At 44.3% G+C, this 23519-nt stretch overlaps 1 protein-coding gene across 3 annotated transcripts in view; it reads right to left on the reverse strand.

Moving 5' to 3' along the window:
• The window catches only part of mib2 (MIB E3 ubiquitin protein ligase 2), a 69480-nt gene that overhangs the window by 18032 nt on the left and 27929 nt on the right, over positions 1-23519 (reverse strand). For 2 of the 3 annotated variants that reach the window (XM_088937886.1, XM_088937887.1), the window contains exons 4-9: positions 9325-9431; positions 5682-5876; positions 4858-5000; positions 3625-3732; positions 1058-1162; positions 656-818 (exon numbers count right to left, since the gene is read on the reverse strand). In XM_088937886.1, coding sequence (XP_088794012.1) covers positions 656-818; positions 1058-1162; positions 3625-3732; positions 4858-5000; positions 5682-5876; positions 9325-9431 — 821 coding nt within the window. The remainder of the gene's footprint in view (positions 1-655; positions 819-1057; positions 1163-3624; positions 3733-4857; positions 5001-5681; positions 5877-9324; positions 9432-23519) is intronic. The other variant, XM_088937888.1, reaches the window with a different exon arrangement.

The following is a 23519-nucleotide window of genomic DNA, read 5'->3' on the forward strand; positions in this document are numbered from 1 at the left end:
TAATCACAATTCCCCTCGCTGGCACGCCAGAAGTCCCCCCGGCAACGAACGCTGTGTGTACAGAGAAGGCAAAAGCAGCATGAAGTTAGAGAATTTCACTCAGGCAACACATAGAATGAACAGCAATAGTGAATTGAATACCAGCCCCAAAATGCATAGGTTTATGGTCAACACACACACTTGGAAGCACACTTTTCTGCGATACGACCTAAAAACACAGCCAGCTCTTCTGAAAACATGAAGACAGTGACATGGTGCAGCACGGAGGACTGTGGTTACATGACAAATTACAACAGTTGCAGGAAAGATCTTGACTTCATGCAGGAAAAACAAAAAATTCAAAAGAGTTGTGTTCCTATTTACCCCGTTTTACAATGCATTTCCAACATGCGGCAGAACGTTATAAAACTTTTGAACGCAGAGACGGAAAAGGCTTTTTTAGAAACCCAGTGCAGGCTAGAAGCTCAGAGCCATCCTTCTGCGAGCGTGTGTTTCCAAGGATGGTGTCATCCTTAACGTGAGCCTGAATGGAGAAGCGTGACGAGAGAGAGAGGAGAAACGGGAAGGCAGGAGGAGCATGCAGGAGGCCGGCTGGACAAGGAGAGACAGCAACGCCTGGAGGCTGTCTGCCCGAGAACCGTCCCCACGTCCTTACTTCCGGATTCGTTGGGGTTCTCGGTGGTCATGAGGTTGGCGTCCACCTCCACGGGCTGGGAGGTGAGGCACGCAGGGTTGAAGGTCCAGGTCTGCCCTCCGAAAGCCACCCTCAGGTCACCGTCCGCGTACACCTTCAGCACTTTGCCCATCTGCCCCAGCGCCTGCGAAGGAGGCACAGGAAGTCAACACCCGGTGGCGCAACGCAACTAGCAAACCCGCTTTAAAACCACCTCCCACCTCATTCCTCAAACCAACGCCTACAACTCTCATAAAGCTGGGATAGTCAGAATGAAAAGCTAAGGAAGCTTGAGAATTAACTCTGAAGGTCTTGGGTTCGAGGAGGACGGGTAACGATCTGTCTCTGGGGATTTTTGTCCTCGGAAGCACGGGGTCCACTCACAGGCGCCATGCTGTCCGTCCACTCGCCGTGGCCAGCCTGGAGCCGCTTGACGCTGTCCATGTCGTCCAGCACGCGCACCAGGTCTCCCACCCCGAAAGTGTGCACCTGGGCAGAAGCAGGGGTTTTAGCACAGCCTTTACGTACAAAAGGAGGCAGAGAACAGTCCAGTTTGCCACCGCAAGCCATGAGTTCCCATCCCAACCCATCCATCCATCTTCTAATGGCCTCTTCCAGTTCAGGGTGGGGAGGAGACGGAGCCTAGCAAGCAACAGGAGCGAGGCAGGCTACACCCTGGAGGGGACGCCTGACATCACAGGGCAGACTGCCACAAACATAGACACGCACCACACCCACACACACACAAACATGCCTTTTTAAGTCCTTTGAGGTCCTTTTAATTCTCAGATGACTACAGAGAATGAAAATAAATAACAATGTGGTAGTGGAATACACAGCACTAACCCATAATCTGTTTGTGTGGTGATATTATTGACGTGATTAAGTGGAAAACTGCAAATGACAACAACACGGAAAAAGATAATAGTTCTGCTGATGTAGATTTTTTTTGCACATTCCTAAAATAAAAGTTCTTTAAAATGTCTGTCTGGCTTCTGTGCAATACCAGCATAGGCGGATTAGTCTTTTAGGCTCCAAACAGTCTTGCTATTAATATCTCTTTCTTTCTTGGCTGACTTGATGGAGAATTCAATTTTTTTATATATTTCATATATGTATCGTAAGCAGGAAAGGCTACTTTAAAAGTTTCATGTTACTCTCTTTTAAAGAAGTTGGACTCTTTAAGTCAAGTTTAACCACCAGACAGCCTGTTATTTTGAAATGTGTAATTTGGGCAAGAATTCTTCCAGCTGTAACCAACATCTGCTTCTATAAAGCACCATTTTCTTCTGTGGATGTCCTACCTATGTATCATCCATGTATATGAAGGAGATGGACAAAATAATGGAAACACCAAGCAATATATGAATATTTATTAACTAATAAGGAGTTGGGTTGCTGAACAGCCTCAATCATTCTTGGAATACTGTTATACAAGTTTTAAACTGTTTCCATTGGGATACTGGACCATTCCTCAAGAAGGAAAGCCTCCAGTTCCCAGAGAGACGAAGGAGGTGGAAATCTAACTCCACACTCTACGTTCCAAAACTTTACATAAAGGTTCAATAATGTTTAGATCTGGTGACTGGGGGAGGCCATGTTTGACTTTGTTCTCGTGTTCATGAAACCAGAAGAAGTGTTTAGAAGTGTATGTGGGGGTGTTATTGCCTTGGAATATGGGAACATCTTGAGGAAACAATGTTTGTGTCATAGGGTGCACCTGGATGCCTGAAATGACATTGTATTCCTTGGCTGTAATTCTACTACACAGAGCAATAATCAGACCCAGTGACTCCTGGCTTACTTTGGCTTTGTCCAAACATAAGCCCGTCCAGATGCACAGTGGAAAAAGAGTAAAAGGCGACCCATCAGACCATATAATTTTTTTTCACTGCTCAGAAGTCTAGGTTTTGTGCTCATGAACCTAGGTTATGCAATGCTGTGCACTGGCCTTGGTTACAAGCAGTTCCCGAACGGCAACCCTACCATACAGTAAATATCAGCTTTGTGAATCTCACAACGTACAGGTTGTGTTGAGACTGGGTCGGGGTGTAGGTGTAGATTCGCGTAGAGGTAATTTTTGAGGGCAGCCTTGAGGAAACACCATGTGAAATCAGAGCGGGGGACGCCATCCTCTCTTGGTTGGCACTGGGGAACCACGCGCACCCCCAAGGGGCCTGTCAGGGTCGGGGCCCCGCAGACAGACCCTCCCTCTCAGCCCGCCGTCGCCAGGGGCCTGGCTGCCAAAGCCCCTCTCATTTCCATCTCGTCACCACGGGCCTCCTGCTCCTAATTACACTTAATGGCACCACTTCATTTGAAGTAGCTGCCTTTATAAGCGCGTCTGGGTGCTGCTTTGTTGCTGTGCTTCTGGGTACTTTTTTAAAACGCTTAACTATACGAGAACAATTAAGGCAGCATCACTTTACCACATTAAACGCGCCCAGGAGGACCAGACATCTTTACCCTTTTTCATCCTTTAAACGAATTCCCTGTTAGGGACGGAGGTACACATTAACTTCAAATTTTAAAAACGAAGCACATTCTCGGCACTACAGAGTCTTTTCTTTGCATCTCCTAGGGACATCCATGACACTGGAAAAAAAAACATACAACATCGACCACCTCGATGGTAAAGATTTTTTAACTCTCCAAAGCAAGCAAAACACAACCCATAAGCAAACAAGACCAACAAATCAAAATTCAGCCACTACTTCGACTCAATCGCATGAATACAAGAGAAATTAAGAGCAAAATAAAGTAGTCACTTAGGGTGAAATTCGCCTCTGGCATCCTAATGCATGATTGATGCACTTTCCCAGTTCATGTCACCAAGTTCCAGGAATGCTGGAACTTCACAAATGCTACATCTCCATGGGCAAGGACTGCTTTGAACTTGGGAGCTTTACCTCCCCTGAACTGAAGCTTCTCTTTCCTTCTTATCTCCCTACCTTGGTGAGCGCCCCTGGGTGAAAAGTCCAGCGGATGTTATTGCTGTACTGGACTCTGACATCCCCCCGGTCAGTGATCCTGTGCACAGTTCCTATTCGGCTAATGTACTGTAACATAGAACAGGAGAGGCCGTTTAGTCATTGATTCACAGCAAGCTTTGAGCATCAGGTGTGCAGATCTGGATTAACAGATACCAATTTCACTGTACGGATGTCTACTTTTATGCATCCAGCCTGGCTATTGTCAGCCAGAATGAAGTAAAAAGCATGCTTTGAGGCCTTTTCATAAATACACAGGTTTATGTAGCAGTGCATTTGCATGCTTCTTTATTTGGTTCGTCAGGCGTGTGTGTGTGTGTGTCACCCAGTTCTGGGAACTGAAAGCTGAACTCCTGAGTAGGCTCTGTGCTTTCTAACCCAGTCTATGGTAAAGCAGCATTCAACATACACACTCCATTTGTTTGCATTTAGTGCAACCTGCACCTTCATTGCAATCCTGCTCTTGCAATTAATCAATTTACTAAATTAAAAGGATGATTACAGTAGTATGCTGTATGACATACAGTAAAGGCAGTGTGCTCATCAGCCCTGACCTGAGTGATACACTCACAAACTGTAAAGCTGTCTTGATGCATGTTTTGGTGGAATAAGAAAAATAGACACAAAAGCATCCACTGCATTTAGAAAGCAAAAATGACTCAATTTTCTTCAAGAGGCAAACCACCTTCTCTGCACTGAAACCAAAGACCCCAGACAGGTTCAAATCCCTGACTCATGCTCAGTGCTCTTCCACAGTAGAACAGGTGAAAAGTCTCCAGGTTTTTCTAGAGACGACGTTCTAGGGACGTCTTATCGCCCACATGTCCAGATGTGGACACAGTAAAAAAAAAAGCATAGTCTCTTACCTCTGACACCAGAATTCACAAGGCTTTTAAATGAAACATCCCCATACCAAAAAATACATAAATACTTGTCTTAATGAAATATTGGTGTAACACAAATTCTGAAACCGTTTGGAAAAAGCAGCTGCATACCACTGTGGTGCCTGAATTTGAACAAAGACTGTTACTGAATTGATGCAATGGCAGCTCTAGTGTAGGTGAGCACAGGTGCTATCCTACACTTTGCAAGAGAAACACGGTGCAGTGGAGGAGTTTCATACACGCAGTTGCTGGAAACCAGCTGAGCAGGCACAGAAGGCACCGAGAGACGGAGAGCTAGCAAAAGCCGTACCTCCGCCATCTTTGGGTTCCAGCCTCCGTGACCCTCCTGCATCTGCCGCAGGATGTCGACCTCCAGCAGGCACTTCACCTTGTCCCCCTGCTGGAAGGCGTGTCCGTCGGCACTCTCCTGCCTCTGGAGCTCCGCGTGCTCTCCTGCGCAAACAGCCAGTATGGCGGAAAGGAGGAGAAGTGTCAGGAGCTCGTTCCCGCCGGTCTCCCCCGGGCCTATGACCTGGCTGCACCGCCGTCCCGGAGATGAGTCCTGGACGATGAGCTCAAGTCCAGCGATCAAGGTGCACCCGTAATCGCTCTGCTGCCTCAGCATGCCATAAACGTCTCAGCACACATACATACAAATAAAGCAGTGTGACTGCAGTATAAAAATAATAAAACACTGTGTTACAGTAACTTATGGCTAAGCTTTAAAAGCATGTTAAACGCCATGTTAAATTTTAGGGGGTTGATTTAATTTTACGTTTTTTTAATAAAAGTGTTTTACTTGACAAATGCATTTACTCAAATGTTTTCAAATGTCACTTCTTCACAAATTCAAGCACGTTATTTGATGCAAACAATGCCAGAGTCACAAAGTTAAGACTGAACTTGACTGTGTTGCTTTGATTCGCTGTTGGGATGAGCTGTCTGTCCTGAGTGAGATTATATTCCCGTGCTTCTCTGCCCTGGGAATACAGTCAGAAGAAGGGGGAGCGGGATGTTTGTGGATCTGCACCTCATGGCAAGGATAAGACAACGGTGATGATGGTAATGATAAAGAAGAAGCTGAAAAAGAGTGAAGGAGCAGACAAGTATCCCTTAAACAGCATTCCTACCTACCTAACTTGGGGAGGTGATCTTTGTAGTAATAGCCCCCTGCAACGTCAGAGACGTATTTGAGGTCCACCTTGCCCTTGTGACCCATTCGGTAGACGTTCGTGGTGCCATTGGACCAAGTCACACTGGCCACGCTGCGCCCCGACTCAGTGTCCCATCCACGGATATCCACCACCTTCCCAATTTTCCCTTCTCCCCCTGGCCACACAGACAGGAGGCAGATGGTTATGCATCCTCCCTGAAGGAAGAGACCTCAGAACAGAAACTTTGCAATCGCTCTTTGCCGAGAGCCATTAAGAAAGAGGCTGTGGCCGTTGTGGAAAAAGACAACAAAACAAGAGACCAAGTCTGTTTTCACACATACACATTGCATCAAAGGACACAAACGAGCAGCGGTTGTTTTTATCCTCCGGTATCTCCACAATTCTGCAAAACAAGATGTTAGGACAGAAGCTCTTGGGTTATTAGAGCCTCACCTGAGCATAATGGAAAGTGAAGAGAGAAAAGTATTACAGTCAGCAATTTAGTTCTGAATCATTAGAGGATGCAATGGGAACACAACTCCTTTAAAGATTTTAATAGCAAGCACACAGCAGCAAACATGTCATCCAGCTCTCCAGAATTCACCCTGCTGTAAATTATTCAAAAGTTGTCCTACACCCTCCAACAGAACTGGTGGCCAGTATGCAGTCTGTGGATGAAGTGAATGGTTCTCCCAAATTAAAATACAGCTTCTTAGGGAAAACAGGCATTACTGACTGAGAAATTAATTTTCTGTTGTCAGTTCCCAGAGATCACAACAGGTCCTTTGGGGTTAGCAAGGCTGCTGATAATATTCTTCGGCTTCTGCTAGAGCAGTGAGTGGAAGCGTGGGATATCACTGCGCAGCTTGCTGTTGAGTTAGGCTCATGGCTCCCTACCCACTCACTGCTTTGAAGGCTGCTTATGTACTGAAGCAACTCTGCAAATTGTAGAAGCGCCTCAGGAGCACTGACAGCATTGCTTCTTACTGTAGCACTGGCAGGTGGACTGGGGAGGGAAATAACTCTGTGGGCTGATGCAAGTGTCACAACATGTCTAAAAAAATCATGTAAATACAGCATATGCACAGCTCGGAAAAATTAGAAAGGTTGACTGGGAAGATGAATGTCATTCAAAACATATTTCATTGATAAATACACATCAAAACCAAAGAAAAATCAAGGTGTTTGATACAAAAAAATTGTATACTTGATTGTGATACTCTGTTTAATATTATTGTTTAAAGTTAACTTATAATATATACATAAGATCCTTTTTGAGTGCAATTTCAAAACTCAATAGAGTTCTCATGACACAATAAAAGACTTCAGTCTTTCTGCTTTACCTGCTTTAGACTTTTTATGAAAGTGAAAAGATGGAGATAGGTATTAAAGACTTTCTCTGCACAGATATTCTCAGAATGGTTTGTTAAACCTGCTGACCTGGAGATCTGTCATGGTCCCAAGGGATGACTGGGAAAACATCATCTCGCACTGCAACACTACGCCCATATTTCATGACCTATGTGGCTGGAGAAACTGACAATCCCTGACAGTCACTTTCCAAAACCCAAGCTCAATCTCTCAGATTTTCCACAATGTATCAAAAGCTTTTGAAAGAAGTCTCACCAGCAAGTCAGAAATTCTGAGTCACTCAACCTGATTCTGTGTAACACCTGACGGGTTTTTTTAAACAACATGATGAATACCAGAGCTCCCATCTTCTCCAAACATTTAATCTCTGACTACAAGCTAAAGAGAGAGACCAGGCCCCTTACAAAGCTGTCTGTATCTGGTAACTTAAAACAAATTCATAAGACAGAGTCAAGTTTTCTTTTGTGCCTAAGCAGGGGAACTAAGGACCAGAACCTAATTTCCAAGTTCAAAACCTAAGAAGTTATGTGACTTGTGCTTTTTGCAGTGTCCTTCTCAAGTGTGACTACAAAATTTACATTTCTATTACATAACAGAAATAAGAAAGAATACAAACATTTTTATGACAGAACTCAGATATTCCAGCAAAACAACTGCAAATGAAAGGCCTCCTGCCTATTTCTCTGCAGGCATGTCTACGCTCTCTTAGAGGAACAGAGACCTAAAGGTTCCGCTTGTTTTCGATGTTTCTCATATTTCATGGACTGGTAATGAGGAAAAAACACAATTTGCAGTTCTGCTTCTTGAGACTTACTCATTACGTACAAAAACACAGATGACAGGCTTAATGGTTCATTCCAAAACCAGCGAGCAGACATTTTGACTCGTTCCTTCACCCAGGGAATTTCGGTTGTAGCACACATCATTTTGTGGTTCCTGCTTTTACCTTTAACCCAGTCCTCAACAACTCCTCACAAGCACCGCCCTCACACACACACCAAAATACCCAAACAGTGCAACACCTCCTACAGATGTTAACCCACCCCAAATTGTATTTTTGTTATCCCTGACGTTTTCCAGTTCACATTTACTGGGCTGGTATCAAAGTACGCCTTATTCACTTGCATAGGCTTGAGGAAAGATATGGCACCAGTGTTGGGGAAAAAAGGTCACATCACACATCAACAGAAAAAACACCAAGCGACAGTTAACATTACCCCAAAACAGTTTGAATTCCAGGTCCTCTCTCTGGGTAAAGGAGGCAGGACATAATCAGGAATAAGAGGGACTGAAGATGGGCTCCTATACTGTTACATTGTTAATTCACCACCTTCAATGCTCCTCATACCATATTGTACGTGTACAATAAACACAATTTGTGCTCGCTCAGATCTGAATTTACGGCAAAAAGTTTGTTTTGTTTTACAACCACAACGCCGCTGTAGCGTTATTTATCTGTATTTTATTTCCACACAGATACAGTACCACCAGTGTCCAATTATATTCATTCTGCTCACCACCGATTTATGAGCTCTTCACGTAATTTCAATGAGAAATTACTTCTCAATGTCCGCGTTTTTGGTTTGCACGGGGTTTTTCAGGAACGCATCTGGTCGGCAAACCAAGAGCTGCCTGTGCAGTGTTTTTCACTCATCTGGGCTGCAGTGATGACAGGATGCCGAAGTGGAAAAAATGATGTTTCGATGGCATAAAGAGAAGGAATTAGATTAAGGAGTTATCACCAGTTTGCTGTTAAAATCGAACTCCTGCACTCTCTCAGTGCTTGTTTTTGATGCAAAATACAGATATGTTCTGTCATGCCAAAGACAACAGTGCGTTTTACAGTAAATAAAAGCTCAAAGCTTTACTTTTCTGAAAATTGTTCTTTCTGGAAACATCTGTTTGCCAGACTAAAAGACCCACTTCAAAGAACAATTAGCAACTTTAACGCAGAAACAATGATTCATGCCTCGAAACAAACGCATTTTGTGAAGCAGATTTAAAAAGCTGCCCGGCACTCAGGCAGCTCCATTTCCCTTCCAGAAAAGCAATTAGGGTACAATGAAGGATTGGGGGTGGCACAAAAAGAGGTTCAAAAACCACCTGCAGCACATCTTTACCTTGAAAGCAATAGGAAGAGCAATAATGTTCACCTCTCTGCGCCCACAGCTCACGTTTCGCCCCAACAGGACAGAACAGACACTCGGCTGAGCCCCGGCACAGAAGGAGTCGGCCCTTCCCTGCTGACTCACCGTCTTGGTTGCCCCAGTCCCAGTCCGGTCCTCGTACTACTCTCACCCCCTGGAAGATCCCCTTCAAAATAATCCGGGAGAGGTTCTGCCGCGGCGTCAGGGCAACTCTGTGAAAAACAGAGCACCGGTTAGGAAATCAGAACATCGCAGGCACGCTGGACACGGAAGAAACACTTCTGTACAGATCTCGCTCTGCTCGGAGCTGCAGAAGAGCAAATAGCACTTCTTGTCAGCACTGAGCTTCCTGCTTCTTTGTGTGCGATAAATGGCCCAAGCCATCTCTTTGTCATCGAACGGAGGGCAAACGGCTTCATTTCACTCCCTCGTTTCGCGTTGCGCGGTGTAGGCAAACTCGTTTCTATATGCAGCAACGCAGGAATAACGTGCGACTTCTAAACCCATGGCTGCAATAGCAAAGGAAGGCCCAGCGAAGTAAAAGTATCTCACAGTGTGAATGTCTTTTTCGCTACTGCCTCAAGCACAGCAATCAGCTAGTCTCGGCGGTACCCTGCGGGAGTCTGTACAACAGACATGGAGACAGTCAAAGCTGGTCCAGCTAGTACTGCAGTACCAACAGGATACAGCATAAAAACCACAGGACTCTCCCGACTGTGCAGCTCTGAGACAGCAGTCTTATCAATGCGATCCTGGAACACAATGGGGTGCTCAGTGTGCTCTGAACCATGGCAGCTCTACAAAATCAATTGGAAGGCCAGGGGGGTACGAAAAAAAGAGTATTCCACAAAAGCTCAGTCATATCACTGTCCTGTGGAATCGCTTTTCCAGAAAAATGGTTTACATGCACTTGGTTGCTTTTCAGAATTAAAGAGTTGTGCCCGCTACTGAAACGGCTGTAGAATGAGGTTCCAGAGCAAGCTTTGACTGGCCTGAGCAAAACTGAGCATTTAAACTAATAACACATTTGAACAAAGCAGTCTATTATATTCTGTCCTTCCTGTCAGCAATTCAATCATCCTGAAAATGGGATCTAGAGTGCACCTACAGACCGCAGAGAGAGAACTGAAGGCTTCCGGGGAAGACCTACCTGATGGTGAAAATCTGGTCTGAGCTCTGTGCAAAAGAGCTTCCTATTCCCATGCTTTCTGAAAAAGCTCAGCGCCCAGCTTGCATTATACTGCAGGACTTTCCGAGACCAGGTTTCCTGTTGCTTGCTAAGTTTTGTCCAATGATGAAACGGTTCTCTTCTTCTCTTGCTATCAGGATTAGGTTTTATTTTTTACTTTGGGGGGGCGTGGGAATGGGCCGAGATACGCATCTGAAAAGAAGATTGGGAACTGGTGTCCCTCTTTGCCCAAATCTGCTTCTTCTGAAAAAACGCCGACACTCTTCACTGCACTGAGTTTAAATCGTAAGCACGGGCTGGCTGTCCAGGACACACTGATAGGGATGTGTGCGTATCCGATCTGATCCCCCACCACCAGACTGCCTTAGCTGAAGCCCACAGAATCAAGCCAGGCCTGGCCGTCCACCCCCAGTCTCACCTCCTACATCCCCTTGGCCTGTCCTGGTCAGCACTAGACCTGCGTCAATAGCCAGACACAACAGATGTCCCCAGGGCTTATAGCTCTAAGCTCTTTCTGGTGAAGAGATTTCTTAACATCTTGGCCTCTTGGCCACCTGCACAGAGAGACCGTGTGCAGCCGGTCTCTGAAGCACTACAGCCCACTTGTCTAGCTCGGGGACTGCAGTCGTGTTAGCAGGGGTCTCCTGGTGCAGCTCCATTCTCCTTTCTTTCTCATATGAATTCACGGGGACACGTTAAGCAAACAAACTCCATTGTGAAATTTTGAATTAATGAACTGCAGGGTCAAATTTGGTAAGGGTTTTGGATGAGAAAAAAATAGGTAGCTAATGATTTTCATTTTAGTGATCTGAGGGTGCATTTAATTTTCCCCAGAACACTAACACTTTTAGGAAGAAAAAAAATGGTCTACATTAGCTGTTTCTGGTTATATGCACCTGTGCAGATGAGCTTTTTTTGCACACAAGGTCACAAACTTGTTAACCTGGGAGGCTCACATGCAAACCCTGCTGCTTCAGAAGCAAACTTTTTAAAGACTTTGAAGGCCAAGGGGGCGGACGCTGTGTTATGAAAAGGAAACAGGTTTTACCTCACAAATAACCACAATCATATTTAAACGAACAGAAAGAAAAGCTTCACTTCATCCTTTTTTCTGTCATTGAATTTGATAATGCAGCATTTTAGGAACATTTTTCAGGTATTGGCGTAGAAAAGGGACACAAGTTCTCTTTTTATGTGTGTGTGGTTTTGGTCTGATCAGCATTCCCCAGAGGCACTCCTTCATGGTGTGTGAATTTATGGTGCACTGTGCAAGAATGACCTTCAGAGACTGTGACAACTCCATAATCTGAAGCCACTCTCAGGTCTCTGGGAATCTGGGAATACATTTTCACCGCAGGATGGAGGGAATGCCGAGATATTGGGGATGTGGCTGGGTTTGCAACTAAAATGGTAATGTTGAGCAATATTTGCCCAGGCTGCCCATTTAAACTGACTAAAATCTAAAAACTCCAACTTGAATAATAACGTGATTGACCACAGCTGAAGAAGGCTCCACAGCTGAAACGTTGTGTTATCTTCTCTTTACAGCATGGAATAAACCTATTACTTGTTCATTTACAGTATGTGTTTTCTCACTAACTGCAGTTATCACTAATCTTGAATTGCATAATACTAATCCAGGTAAGCAAATTTAGGACTAATGCTCACCATGCAGTTGTCTCCTTTCAGAATAACCGACCAGGACCTGCTCTGTTTTTTCTAGTTGTTCAGTACATGCCCTAAAGTACCTGAAATCTCTGTGCTATTTAGTTGGAAATCTCTGCGATGAGTAATGAGAGTATGAGTCTGCCACAGAAAACATCTGTCTAATCAAACCAAGTAAAAACAGTACAAAGAAAAGAAAATGAGAATCTTTTTTTAGAATTTATCCTTTGTGCCCTGCAGTTTTTCCAAATTCTCTATACCCAAAAGAAGTCACGAAAAGACAATTTTCAATCTGAGCCAAGCATTAAAAAAAAACATTTTAAAAGATTTCTGTGAAATATTTCTTGTGCAACATTCGAGGACAATGAAAGGGCTTCTATGCACTAAGTTCATTTAGCTCATTTCAGAAATTTCAATCAGGGAAATATAAATTGATAGGCATCATTCAATTTGCGAATAGATCCCCATAACAATGTTTGCTCGAGAGCACAAGCGGGAAAAAGAAAATGTGGGTGAGCCCTGCAAAATCCTGGGAGACAACAAGCCCACCAAGCCTCAGCTGCTGTAGGACACGTGTGTACCGTCTCTGACACTCCCAGTCACAGCTGGCTAAAGACAACCACCCTGAACCACTCAAGACTGTTGCATGACCACATTCTTGTACAGTGCTCACAATAGTGTACTTCCAAGAACAAATTGTTCCAGGGATACCAGTATTTGTAAAACACGCACAGGAGGAGCACTGTCTGAACTAACAGCGTAACAGTGTAGTGTAATCTGAAGGATCAAGGGATCAACCTGACCTCCCCAGCCCCTTGCATAATCAGTCCAAGGTTACAGAGCTATCTGATACAAAAAAGAGAGACAGATGTAGTGGGACTCAATGCGACTTTATCCTCTAACGCAGGCAAGACTCTATTCCAGGGCATGCTATTTCAACAGCACAGACATCTCGTTTTAGCAACACTATTTTTTCTTGCCTGGGAATGGCACACACAATGCAGCGGAGTGAGCTGCCCCATGCAACACTGTCTGCATGCAAATACGTACCCCCAAGAAAACTGCTCTATGACGCCCCCTGTTGGCAGCTGATGGCACTGGTGTTCAGTTCCAACAGCCAGATGGCTGATTCTGCAGTTTCAAATTAAAAGCACAGAGAATGATCTTTTCCCTCCTTGCTCTGTCATGCTGTGTCTCTTGATGAAGTAATTCACAAATTAATGCATTTAATTGTCTTTACAAAGAATCTGAGATACAACAGCATGAAAAAAGTAAAAGCAAGACATTTTGCTATAAACTGCACATGAAACCTAAGCGCAATATCAACTGGTATCTAAATTCAACCCAATGTCTACCTGTTGTGTGATTTTCGTTTGACAGAATTCATGCATATAATCATTTACAGCACATCACTGACAAACGTGAAATTGTCCACCTGTTTGCTGTTTTATGTCTTTTGGCTGTTTGCGAATGTTCTAGACCTTCGTGACACAAATCAGTGCTCTTCCAGTTGTTGATTACTTTGTTAAAAATGTCGCATTATAAGACAAAGTCAAAGATGATGTTTCTGCCTTATTTGCAGGCAAAAAAGGGTAAATTATATCACATCTGCAGTGATTACATTTCAATGTCATCTGAAAGATACAGGCAAGAAAGAACAGCCTTTAAAGAAGGTGACACCACTCCTGAATTTACACAGTAAACAAGACGGTGTGGGTGGGAATAGGAGTCCTGTTTGACCAATAACTGCCCTTCCTGCTTCCACCCTCTCCCTTAGGCCCAGCACCAATGGCCCACAAGAAAACAAGAGCTCCGCTGCTGATGTCACTGTGCAGGAAGGGGAGGCTGGTGCAGGCGGTGCCAGGAAGCTCTCGGCAGGGTTAGTGTCTGTGGCTCTCAAGCGGCCAGATGGAAGGCAGTCTGCGTTCAACAGGGGATAACACTGTCCAAAACACTCTCCGCAGTACCGAAGAACTAGGGTTCAGGCTGAAGACAATCACTCACTACCACAGCATGCTTAGGCCAGTGACGGCCATTTAGTTAGCTGCCCATAGCGGATAAAAACAGAGAATCCCCATCCAGTAACATGTCTGGTCTCTGCTCTATGAGCAAGGATGGCATGAGCAGGAAGAGGCATGTATTCTAAAAGGCTTTGAAATACATGAGGCCCGAGCCGATCCCAATTTTTCTGGTAGGATCATCTTCGGCTGGAGCTGTGAGGGTAATGCTGTGCAGGCATGACGTTGGTGGTACACAGAATATAACTTCACACACCTCAAAAATACCGTGAAACGATTTATAATTGAATCAGAGTCGACTGAAACAGCACGTTCCACCAGTTTCTAAACTGGAGAGGCCAGGGAAGGAGATAGAAGTCTATTGCTTTCCCAGCCAAATCAGTCATTCTTCGTCATTGACAGAGTGCATTCATCTGATTGAGGGTTCCTAATATTTTATCCAGTGAGCACACGTTTATGTCCATATTAACACAGCGTTACTAGAAACCTTCTCCCTTAAAATACAAATGCAATATAAAAAGCCCCGAACAGCTTTATGTGAAGTGTACCGAGATGCACATGCTGGGTGTGCATTCTGGCTGCCAATCAGGCAAGGATAATGAGAACACTGGGCTCTGCTGTAGGGAGACTGATTGAGTGGGGCTGTGGACGCGGGGCCTGGACTTTATCAAAGTCAGGGTGCCTAATTAGCTCTACTGGGGGCAGCACAGGAGATGGCTCTTGCGCAGCGAAATCAAGAAAAGATCGATGCCATCCCTTCGTCTTGGAAACACGAATGGTTTTCAATCACAAGAACCTGGTTCTGACACACGGGCAATTACAGTCCATTTCTGAGGCGGCCCGGCTATGATATGAGTTCTCTAGAAAAAATGTGCCGTGCAGTCACTGTCATTTTTACCTCAGGGCGTTCTCCGTGACATGTCATCCGTTTTTTTGCTTTGCTCTCTGTGCAACCAGACAACACCGAATACCGACCTCCCCCTTCCCCCTTGTTCCAACAGGAAGAGATTACAGACCTACCTGGTACCAAAAAGAAAGACAGATGAAGCAAGACGTAATAGACTTATACTGTCTGCAACTGTATATCCCCTCACAGCACAGATCTCTCTTTTTAGCTCCTCTCCTTTCCTTCTCTGGGAATGGCGCACACAACGTGGCATGGTGAGCTGCCTCACACAACACTGTCTACGTGCAAATACCCCCAGAAACTGGCTCTACGGCTCCCTCTTATTGGCGGGCAGCCAATAGGGAGCACTGGTTTTCGGTTCCCACAGCCACCTGTTGCTTCAGATTAACGGCACAGAGAATGAGCTCTTCTCTCCTTGCTCTGGCAGGCTGTGTCTCTTGAGAGCGTAATTCACAGACCTACGCCGTAGGTCGTCCAGAGCCAGACATGAAAAGAGTAGCCAGCAGCATCTTTGAATGGACACATTTATGACAGGCGACACAGAGAAACAAGAGAGCATGGACTCGCAGGTAGGATGCTAGGAGCTGTGGGAGCTCGGTACCAGGACAGCTCAACTGTCCTTTGCTGTGAACTAGAAGCAGGAAGAACCTTTCCTACACTCTGAATAATGAAAGCCAGCTTTTTCAGCAGCCCAGACAGCGGCTGTGTCTGTTTAGCCAAAGGCATTCATCACTGCCACCGAGCAAAGTAACCACATGGCGATCAATTGTTTTAATCTTTTGAATTTTCACACTGCAAGTGGGTGTAGCAGGGCAGTCAATGGCACTGTAAGGCCGACAGAGGAAGATTTTGGGTCCCCTTCCAGCAAACCCAAACGCAGGAGAATCGGCAGTGACGCACAACATGATCTGATGCGAAAATCCTGAGGCAGAAATGCTTTGACGATTGTCTTTGTATGCAAAAACCCCCACAAAACTGTCAAAAACGTGGATTCCCCAAGTGGAGGAGCACAGCGGTGCGGAGTGCAGCCGAGGGAAAGGGATGATTCAGACAGGGGTCTCGGGAGCACAGCGCCTCCTCTGGCTTCCCAGAAGATCGCAGGCCTGCGGGGCTGCACCTGAGCACCTCTCCTCCTCTCACAAGGGGGGCTGCGGCGCCAAGTGCCTCAGAGGTGTGTGGGTCACAGGCCCTCATCCGGCCCTGAGTGCGGCTGGAGGGTTTGTAGACGTGAAAAATGCACAACTCTTGATTCCAGATTTTCTGGGTCTATAACAGATATTCTGATTCTTAATTTCATGACAATGACATTTTTTTTTACCGCTTTATAAACTGGGGGCCCTATATTTACAATGGTTTAAAACATATAAATGGCGTTCTCTTCTTTCCTCATTTTTAATACAGGGGGCTTGGTTGCCTCCAAGTACCACAAAAGCAAGTTTGCCTCTCTGAAAACATTAAGAAATGGAAAAAAGGAGAAGGAGAACAAACTAAATTAAAACTTAAATTATAAACTAGATTAAATTCTTAAAACGCAGGAAGAACTCTGCTTGGTTCCTGGACTACAAAAATGTTTTTTTGAAGAGCCCTTTCTTTAAAGGCCTTGTAAAGCGCTGTGAGTGATTCAGACCCTAATGGGAATAATGAGAATCTACGTTTAATTGAACTGCCAGGCAAAAAGACAGACGACCTAGGAGCATCTTAGTCCCATTTTACAAGAAAAATTAATTTTTAAACCTACAAAGGGACTGGCAAATTTAATTAAAAGGGAACTTAAACCATCTTTCCCTTAAATGAAGGTGAATAAAATTCACTTATTTTCTTTTAACAAAAACTCAAAGAGAAAAGGAAGGGTTTTGAGTGAGTCAAGCACCTGTGCCGTAAAAAAATCGAACAAGCTCTAACGTCAACCTCTAGCGCTGATGCTCTTTAGGTGCAAACATGAATCGCTGGCGAAAGGAAAGAAAGTCTTTTGCCCGAAACACGAAAACAAAATAGGATTCATTTGATATTTTCCACGCACAATTTAATCTCTTATTAAAGACAAGCGATGGGAGGTTGAAATTCTCTGCATGCTGGATTAAAACTTAATCACAAAGAGCGAAGCACACTATTCTCAGAAAAGCTGCAGGGCAAAAGAAACTCTGAGTCCCTAGAGGGTTTGAGGAGCACATGGCTCACTAGCTGAGGGGAGAGCGGGTTACGTGCGGACTACACAGGGCGTCTGATGTGGTTTCAGTAACTGGGGCACAGCTGCCGGGACAGCTGAGGAAGTTGGTGCTTGTGCTTCCTGGTGAACTCATGGGCCACTACGCCCCTGCCCTTATACTTCACTCTCCACATTCTCAGCTTCAGACAACATGACAGCTAGGAATATTTAACAATAATAATAAAATGCTGACCGGTAAATTTAGTTTGTTGAACTAAATACTTCTTGTACAGCCTCAAGTTGAAATAAGATATGTTGTTCAAAATCGCGGTGAGGTGAATGGACAGTAAGATAAGCTGGGCTCTTTAAAAAGGTGAATCAAGCCGCATCTCCAAGCTTAATCTGTGGAACAAGTGAGAAACACGAAGACCCGAGCAACAGTTAGAACGCTGTTGGGTCTTTTGTGATGTAAACCAAATTTGGTTCTGGATCATTTAAATTCAGTCTGCCCAATTACCCAGTGGGCAAAACAGAGGTCAGGAATGACTGCATGACTTTCATATGATGTTTTGTAATTTAATGCTCAGCACTGGGAATTTGACACAGAATTATCTATAGCTCTGCAACGTTCATGTGACTGGAATACTGTCTGGCACCCAGACATGCAACTGTTATGACCTGGACCTCTAGGCCAAGTACTGTACATGACGGGCCCTGAAGAAGCAGCTTCAGTATCCCGGTACACTGTCAGGGCCAGTCAAGCCCATGTGGAAATGACAGCAACTAAAAATCTGATGAGTCCAGTTCCAAATGAGAAATCAAAATATGAAAAAGAAGATTATACAGATCCTGTTTCTTAATTAAGTGGGCAGAACGTAGTGCACAGCGCCTGGGTGGGGGAGGTATTGCATCTTCTGCTCTAATCACACGATTATGGCTCACCCGACTCACAGTTTGATTTGTGAATGCAGTTGTCACTCTGCATTAATAAGGGTCACCCACCACTGCATTCCCTGATCATCACAGGCGGTTTTGGGACCAAGGCATGCAGGGGGCTGCTCAATCTGGAGGGAGAGGCAGAAACCATGTGTGACCTAGAGTAGCTTAAGGGCACCTCTCCTTCCAAGACAAGGACATAGGCTCACACCTGCTTAGCTTCACTGAGTTACCAGTTGTGTGCTGCATGGTGGTATAGCTGCTGACTACAGTAGCTATTTGCTCCCTGGATTTCCTCTGGCCATTCCTTGAAAGAAGCAAGAGAACCGGCTTCCATGACAAAAAAAAAACTCATTCCACCTGCTGCCCATGTTAATGCTTCTTAAAAACCTGTTTATCTATGTTTTTGTAAATGCACCCACATTTCTGCCAAGGTTAAGTTCTGTTGAGCAATCGTTTTCAGTTTGACCATACTTCCAAAAAAGAGAATAGCTCCAAAGAACAGGGAGGGCAACCAAATGGACTTCCTGCTAATGTTAAGTATGTGGTGCTGAAAGCAAGTATCCCAGCTGCAATAGCTCGCAGAGAGAGACAGTTCGAAACACTTAACCCACTCTGAATCAATTCCTTAGTGTAAATGTCTGAAAAAATCAAGCAAAACATTATTGGTATGAACTGAATGCTATCACATTGCACTACAGTATGAACACCAGCTGGGAGAGGTTTGTGTGAAATATTCCTGCTGTGCCGACTGATCCACGCGCAGACAAATTGTCACATCTCTAGAATTAAGCCGTCAACCGCCTTACAGCGCAGGCAGAAGACTGGTTCAGAAGACTTCACGGCAATCGTCAGCATAAAAGAAGAATAAGAGCATCTGGAAATTCTCACAAATACAGGAGTCTGCTTCTCATACGAGAGCATCTCTAGACAGTGGACTCTCAGGGACAGGGATGCAAGAGTGGGCCTGTGCCTGGCTGGACTCGAGAGCTTTTTAACTGCTGCAGTTTGAGTGCTGCACCCTGGGTGATTTCTCCACGGCGACACAGATGATAACTTCCGCATGGGGGAATGTCTGAAAAACTCAATGGAGGGTGAACAATATAATGGAAGATTACACGAAGTGGGGAAAACACCCATCATGAAAAACAGCATCTCCCCCCAGACAAAACGAAACAGTGCCGACATTAAAAATGAATGCCATCATTTTCTCCACTGAATGCTTTTCCTGGAACTGACACTAACATGCCAAGTCGTATGTCCACTCCTGCACCACCTCTTATCGACACCACACAATGCAGAAGAACAAAACAAAGAAACACAATTAAAACAGATAAAGAGGAAAGCATGTGTTCTGCTTTCGGATGGTGAAAACTCAGAAATTAATCACTGGGTCCGGTTTGTTTTTTGCATTTTCTTTTACATCAGCTGGATTTCTTGGAGATATAGCTGTTTTGTTCTTTTCACTGCGCTCAGCATTTAGCTAGGGAACAACTAGTGCAAACAAGAACATTACACAATGGCAGAGGATGAAGTCAACCTGTGTTGAAGAGCTCCTCTAAGACCTTTGAGTTGGGAGGTGTGTGTGTCTGTATTTGTACATGCCAAGGTTGGATGACACCCTCGTGTAAGAGCAGACCTGCTCAAAAATAAGATTGCAGATCTTTGCATTTTAGAAAATAAACTGCGATTCATTCAGTAACTCTTTCTCCTTATCCTCTGCTTCATTGCTTCATGGTTAAGCTTTTAGAAATGATGGTGCTGATAATATGGGCTCAGTTATATATACACTGTACCACAGAGGCTTTGCCAGACATTAACACTGGTGATATGCTGGGTTCACATTGTATTTGGACTTTATAAAGGAGGACAACTAATAATAATGATAAGGAACAAGAAGAGGTTAAATCCATGCTTAAAAAACGAAAACGTTGATTTGGCAGTGGATCCTTTTTTCATGTGACGCATTACATAATTACAGTGGACTATTATAGCACGTGTTCTTCAAAATCACACAAAATGACTCTCATACTGCAATTCTAAATATAAAAATTAGCAACTGTAGGTTTTTGCAAGCAGAATTAACTCACCCCTTAATTACAAGTAGCCAGAAAGGTTTTTTGCCTCATGCACAATTTAGAAATGTCTGCTTCTGATGTAATTTATTGTGGTTTATTTTTTCCTCTCTACTGTATTGAAAGGTTTTCCTGCCAGGGTGAGTCAACACTCTAAGGATGTGCTGAAATGATTAAGTGATTATCACAAGTGACACTTCACACCCTCCGTCCCACTGTGAAGTGCTGTGTGCCCTGGGACATCCCTGAAGAGAATACAGAGTATTTGCCTGTACCCATTTTTCTGTACAGCACATGAGTCTGCATGTGTGGCCCAGACCCTTAGGCTTTTCAGCTACTCCGATTTAAAGTTAAGGTCGCAGGTGTCTGGAGTGAGTGTGCTTGGCAATGACTAAGGGCTTGCGATTATTTGGATTTTCCTTGACACCTGCTCAGAGATCCTGAGGATAAGGGCTAGCATGCAGCTGACAGGTCCCTTCCCCCATCCTCACCTCCCCACCTCCCCTGGGCGCTCTCTGTAACTGCAGAGAAAATGCTGCAGCAGCTGACTTCCTGGTGGCCAACTGTGTCCTCAAAGGGCAGCCAGCTCCAGCCTAGCTGCACTGAGCCCTGTGAGAACGCTCTCTCTCCTTCCGTCTCGGCTCTGTCGTTTTGAATCAATCCCTCTGCCCTTCTCTCGGCCGCTCACATACATATAAATGCATAAACATCGGAATGAGTGAAAGCAAGAGTCGGTGAATAACCAAGCAGTTTACTCAGCTCAGTGGTAATCAGGTGCTTCTTTTTCCAGCGAAGTAAACGCTGTATCATGCTCACATACTCTGTCTCCATATCCCTCAGCCTTTTATATTTCTGTGTCTGCACAAAAAGTGAAGCTTCTTGAATTTTAATTTGCCCAGCCAACCTGAACCCTTTTCTTGTTACCGTTATTTACGTAAGAAAGCTCTGCTCAACATCGATGAGAGAAATCAGAACAAGCCCCACAGGCTGCCAGCATCACCGGCCAGTCTCTTCTGGCAACACCACTGACAGCAGCAGCGCACCGACAGGGCAGTCACATGCTATCAGTTCACTGTCTACTTCCTACAGCAGGGAAGGTGAGGTTGGAGAATATGAGATCGCTTGCATCCCAACCATCTTTAAGTATTCTGCAGATGTGGTCTTAAAACTAGAGTATCCATTAATATCTCCAGGCATCAAAGCCCAGGCGTCACATCTCACTGAAGGAGTTCATTGGTATTGATTTGCCTCTTTCTCCGCTGGCTAACATAAATTTTAATCAATGCTACCAGAGAACAAGGCCTTCGAGAAACAAGAAGAGGCCATTAGCTTTGTTTTTGCTTCACCTCATTTCTCCATGTGTCCCAGAGTGCACACATCGAGCCGCTCTCTCGCGCATCTGTGCCATTTCATTAAAAGCCAGTGCTGTGGCTTTGTTCCTGCCTCGGTTCTGTGCCTGTATATCTTAGTCCATTTTTCATGTTACTTTCATTACTCACTCCATTCAGACAGCAACGGAATTCTTCCATTCACCACATACAGTAGCTCTCTAGGACTTGACTTATGTCCACACGAAACAGAGTGAAGAAATAAACAGGATAAGCAGAATATTCAGCTTTGTTCTTTGAATGTCTAATACCTGTTTGCATTTACATAACACTCATTCAAACCTGACTGACTTCAGACGCATTTAAAAAATGTATTAACTGCTTGTGCTCCATCACCCTTAGCTAACAGGTTCAGCTGAATGGAGGACATTACCACAGATAACTAGAATGTGGGAAACAACTACAGTACCAAAGACATCTACTGTACATCGTGGTGTATCTTTTCATGAATCCATTCTTAGCTTTATAAAAAGTGCAGAAGGTACAGAAGACGGTTAAAAGGGCATAAAATACAAGAGATCAGCATCTTTCTCAGTCAGAAACTGATAGGCATGTCGCCACATTTATAATGCATCTGGATGTTTACATGAATCTTTATTAATGTCATCGTGCTGTGCAGCGAGGCACACAGTCCAGGACTGCGTAAACAGCCAACACAGCAGCTAGCCTACCTTACTGCTGTCTCTACAGTGAATGCATTGACAGAAGCAAATCAGTCTAAATAATAAAGCCAAAACATGCTTAATCTAGGAATCTGTAGCAGTATACCATGCCTTATTATCTGTTAGCCAGCACAGAATACAGAATTAAATTTGGGTGCAGAGGACAGAGCACATCCTGCAGAATTCATCCCTCACAATCCTCAGTAACCATAGCACCCATCCACTCTGCAGCCAATAGTGTTAACAGGCTGTGATCCGTGATCTGCAGCAGATTAATGACACATCTTACATTTTTCTTTCTACTACATTACAATGGCCTAGTTTTGAATGTCATGTGTACCAAAGCTGTTCGTTAAATTTGTTTTAAAAGATTTTTAGGAAGTAGCTGGCAGGGAAATACTTCACAGATGATAACAAAGGCATGCACGTACCAATGTGATGCACAAACCAGTGCTGCTAAAACAACTCCTATTCTGGCAATTTTGTATATTATCACATTGCCTCTGGCTTCATTAGGATACCAATTTATCACTCTGTCGCACAGCTTTTATTCCATCTAATTTCAGAAATACAATGCACCGCTCCTTCAAGTGAACATGACTTTTCATTGAGTTACAAAAGTTAACTTTCGTTAAAGTTTGCCAAGGGAAGAGGACCAAGGCACCTCCTTGCTTTAAGACAAATAATCACACTGGCAACCCGTGTAATAAAGCTACTGTGCGTGAAATAAAGAGAGAAGGCAATTCAATTCTTAAAACAAAGCCTGACTGTTGCGATTACTTGAATTATGATAATATTTAATGTTCCACTTGGATGTGTTCTTATATGAAGCTATTAGTACTACTGCCTTGACCTTCCCACTTCAGTTTGATTTGAAAACCCAGACAGGCCATTCGTTTCTACACGAAAAAACTGGTTTTCCTTTTCCACTCCAAGAGGATAAAAACCACTTATAAGGCCCCAGAGTGTTCTGTATCCTCAGCAGAATGCCCTGGATTTGGGATTATTTTCCCCACCAAATTCCAGGAAATGTGCTCCCTGACCAGGGAAATGTGCTCAGAGTTCGCTTGGAAAAGGTCACCGTGTCTGTCTGCTGTTGTTTTTCTGTTATGAATTTACCCTGCCCCCTCCCAAGAAGTCATTGTAAATTCTCAGCCTGTGGAACAGGACGCCTTCTAAGCAAGATTGCAGAAACAGACAGAGTACCTGGCGGGGACGTCCAAATATGCAGCTAAGGGGTGATGATTTTTTTTTTTTTATTAAGGCCATGAATCTTGAGTGTTGGCTGCTATTTTAAAAACATCTCAGTTTCAT

The sequence above is a fragment of the Atractosteus spatula genome, chromosome 20 (genome assembly GCF_055471065.1).
Source record: "Atractosteus spatula isolate fAtrSpa1 chromosome 20, fAtrSpa1.hap1, whole genome shotgun sequence".
NCBI classification, from domain to species: domain Eukaryota; kingdom Metazoa; phylum Chordata; class Actinopteri; order Semionotiformes; family Lepisosteidae; genus Atractosteus; species Atractosteus spatula.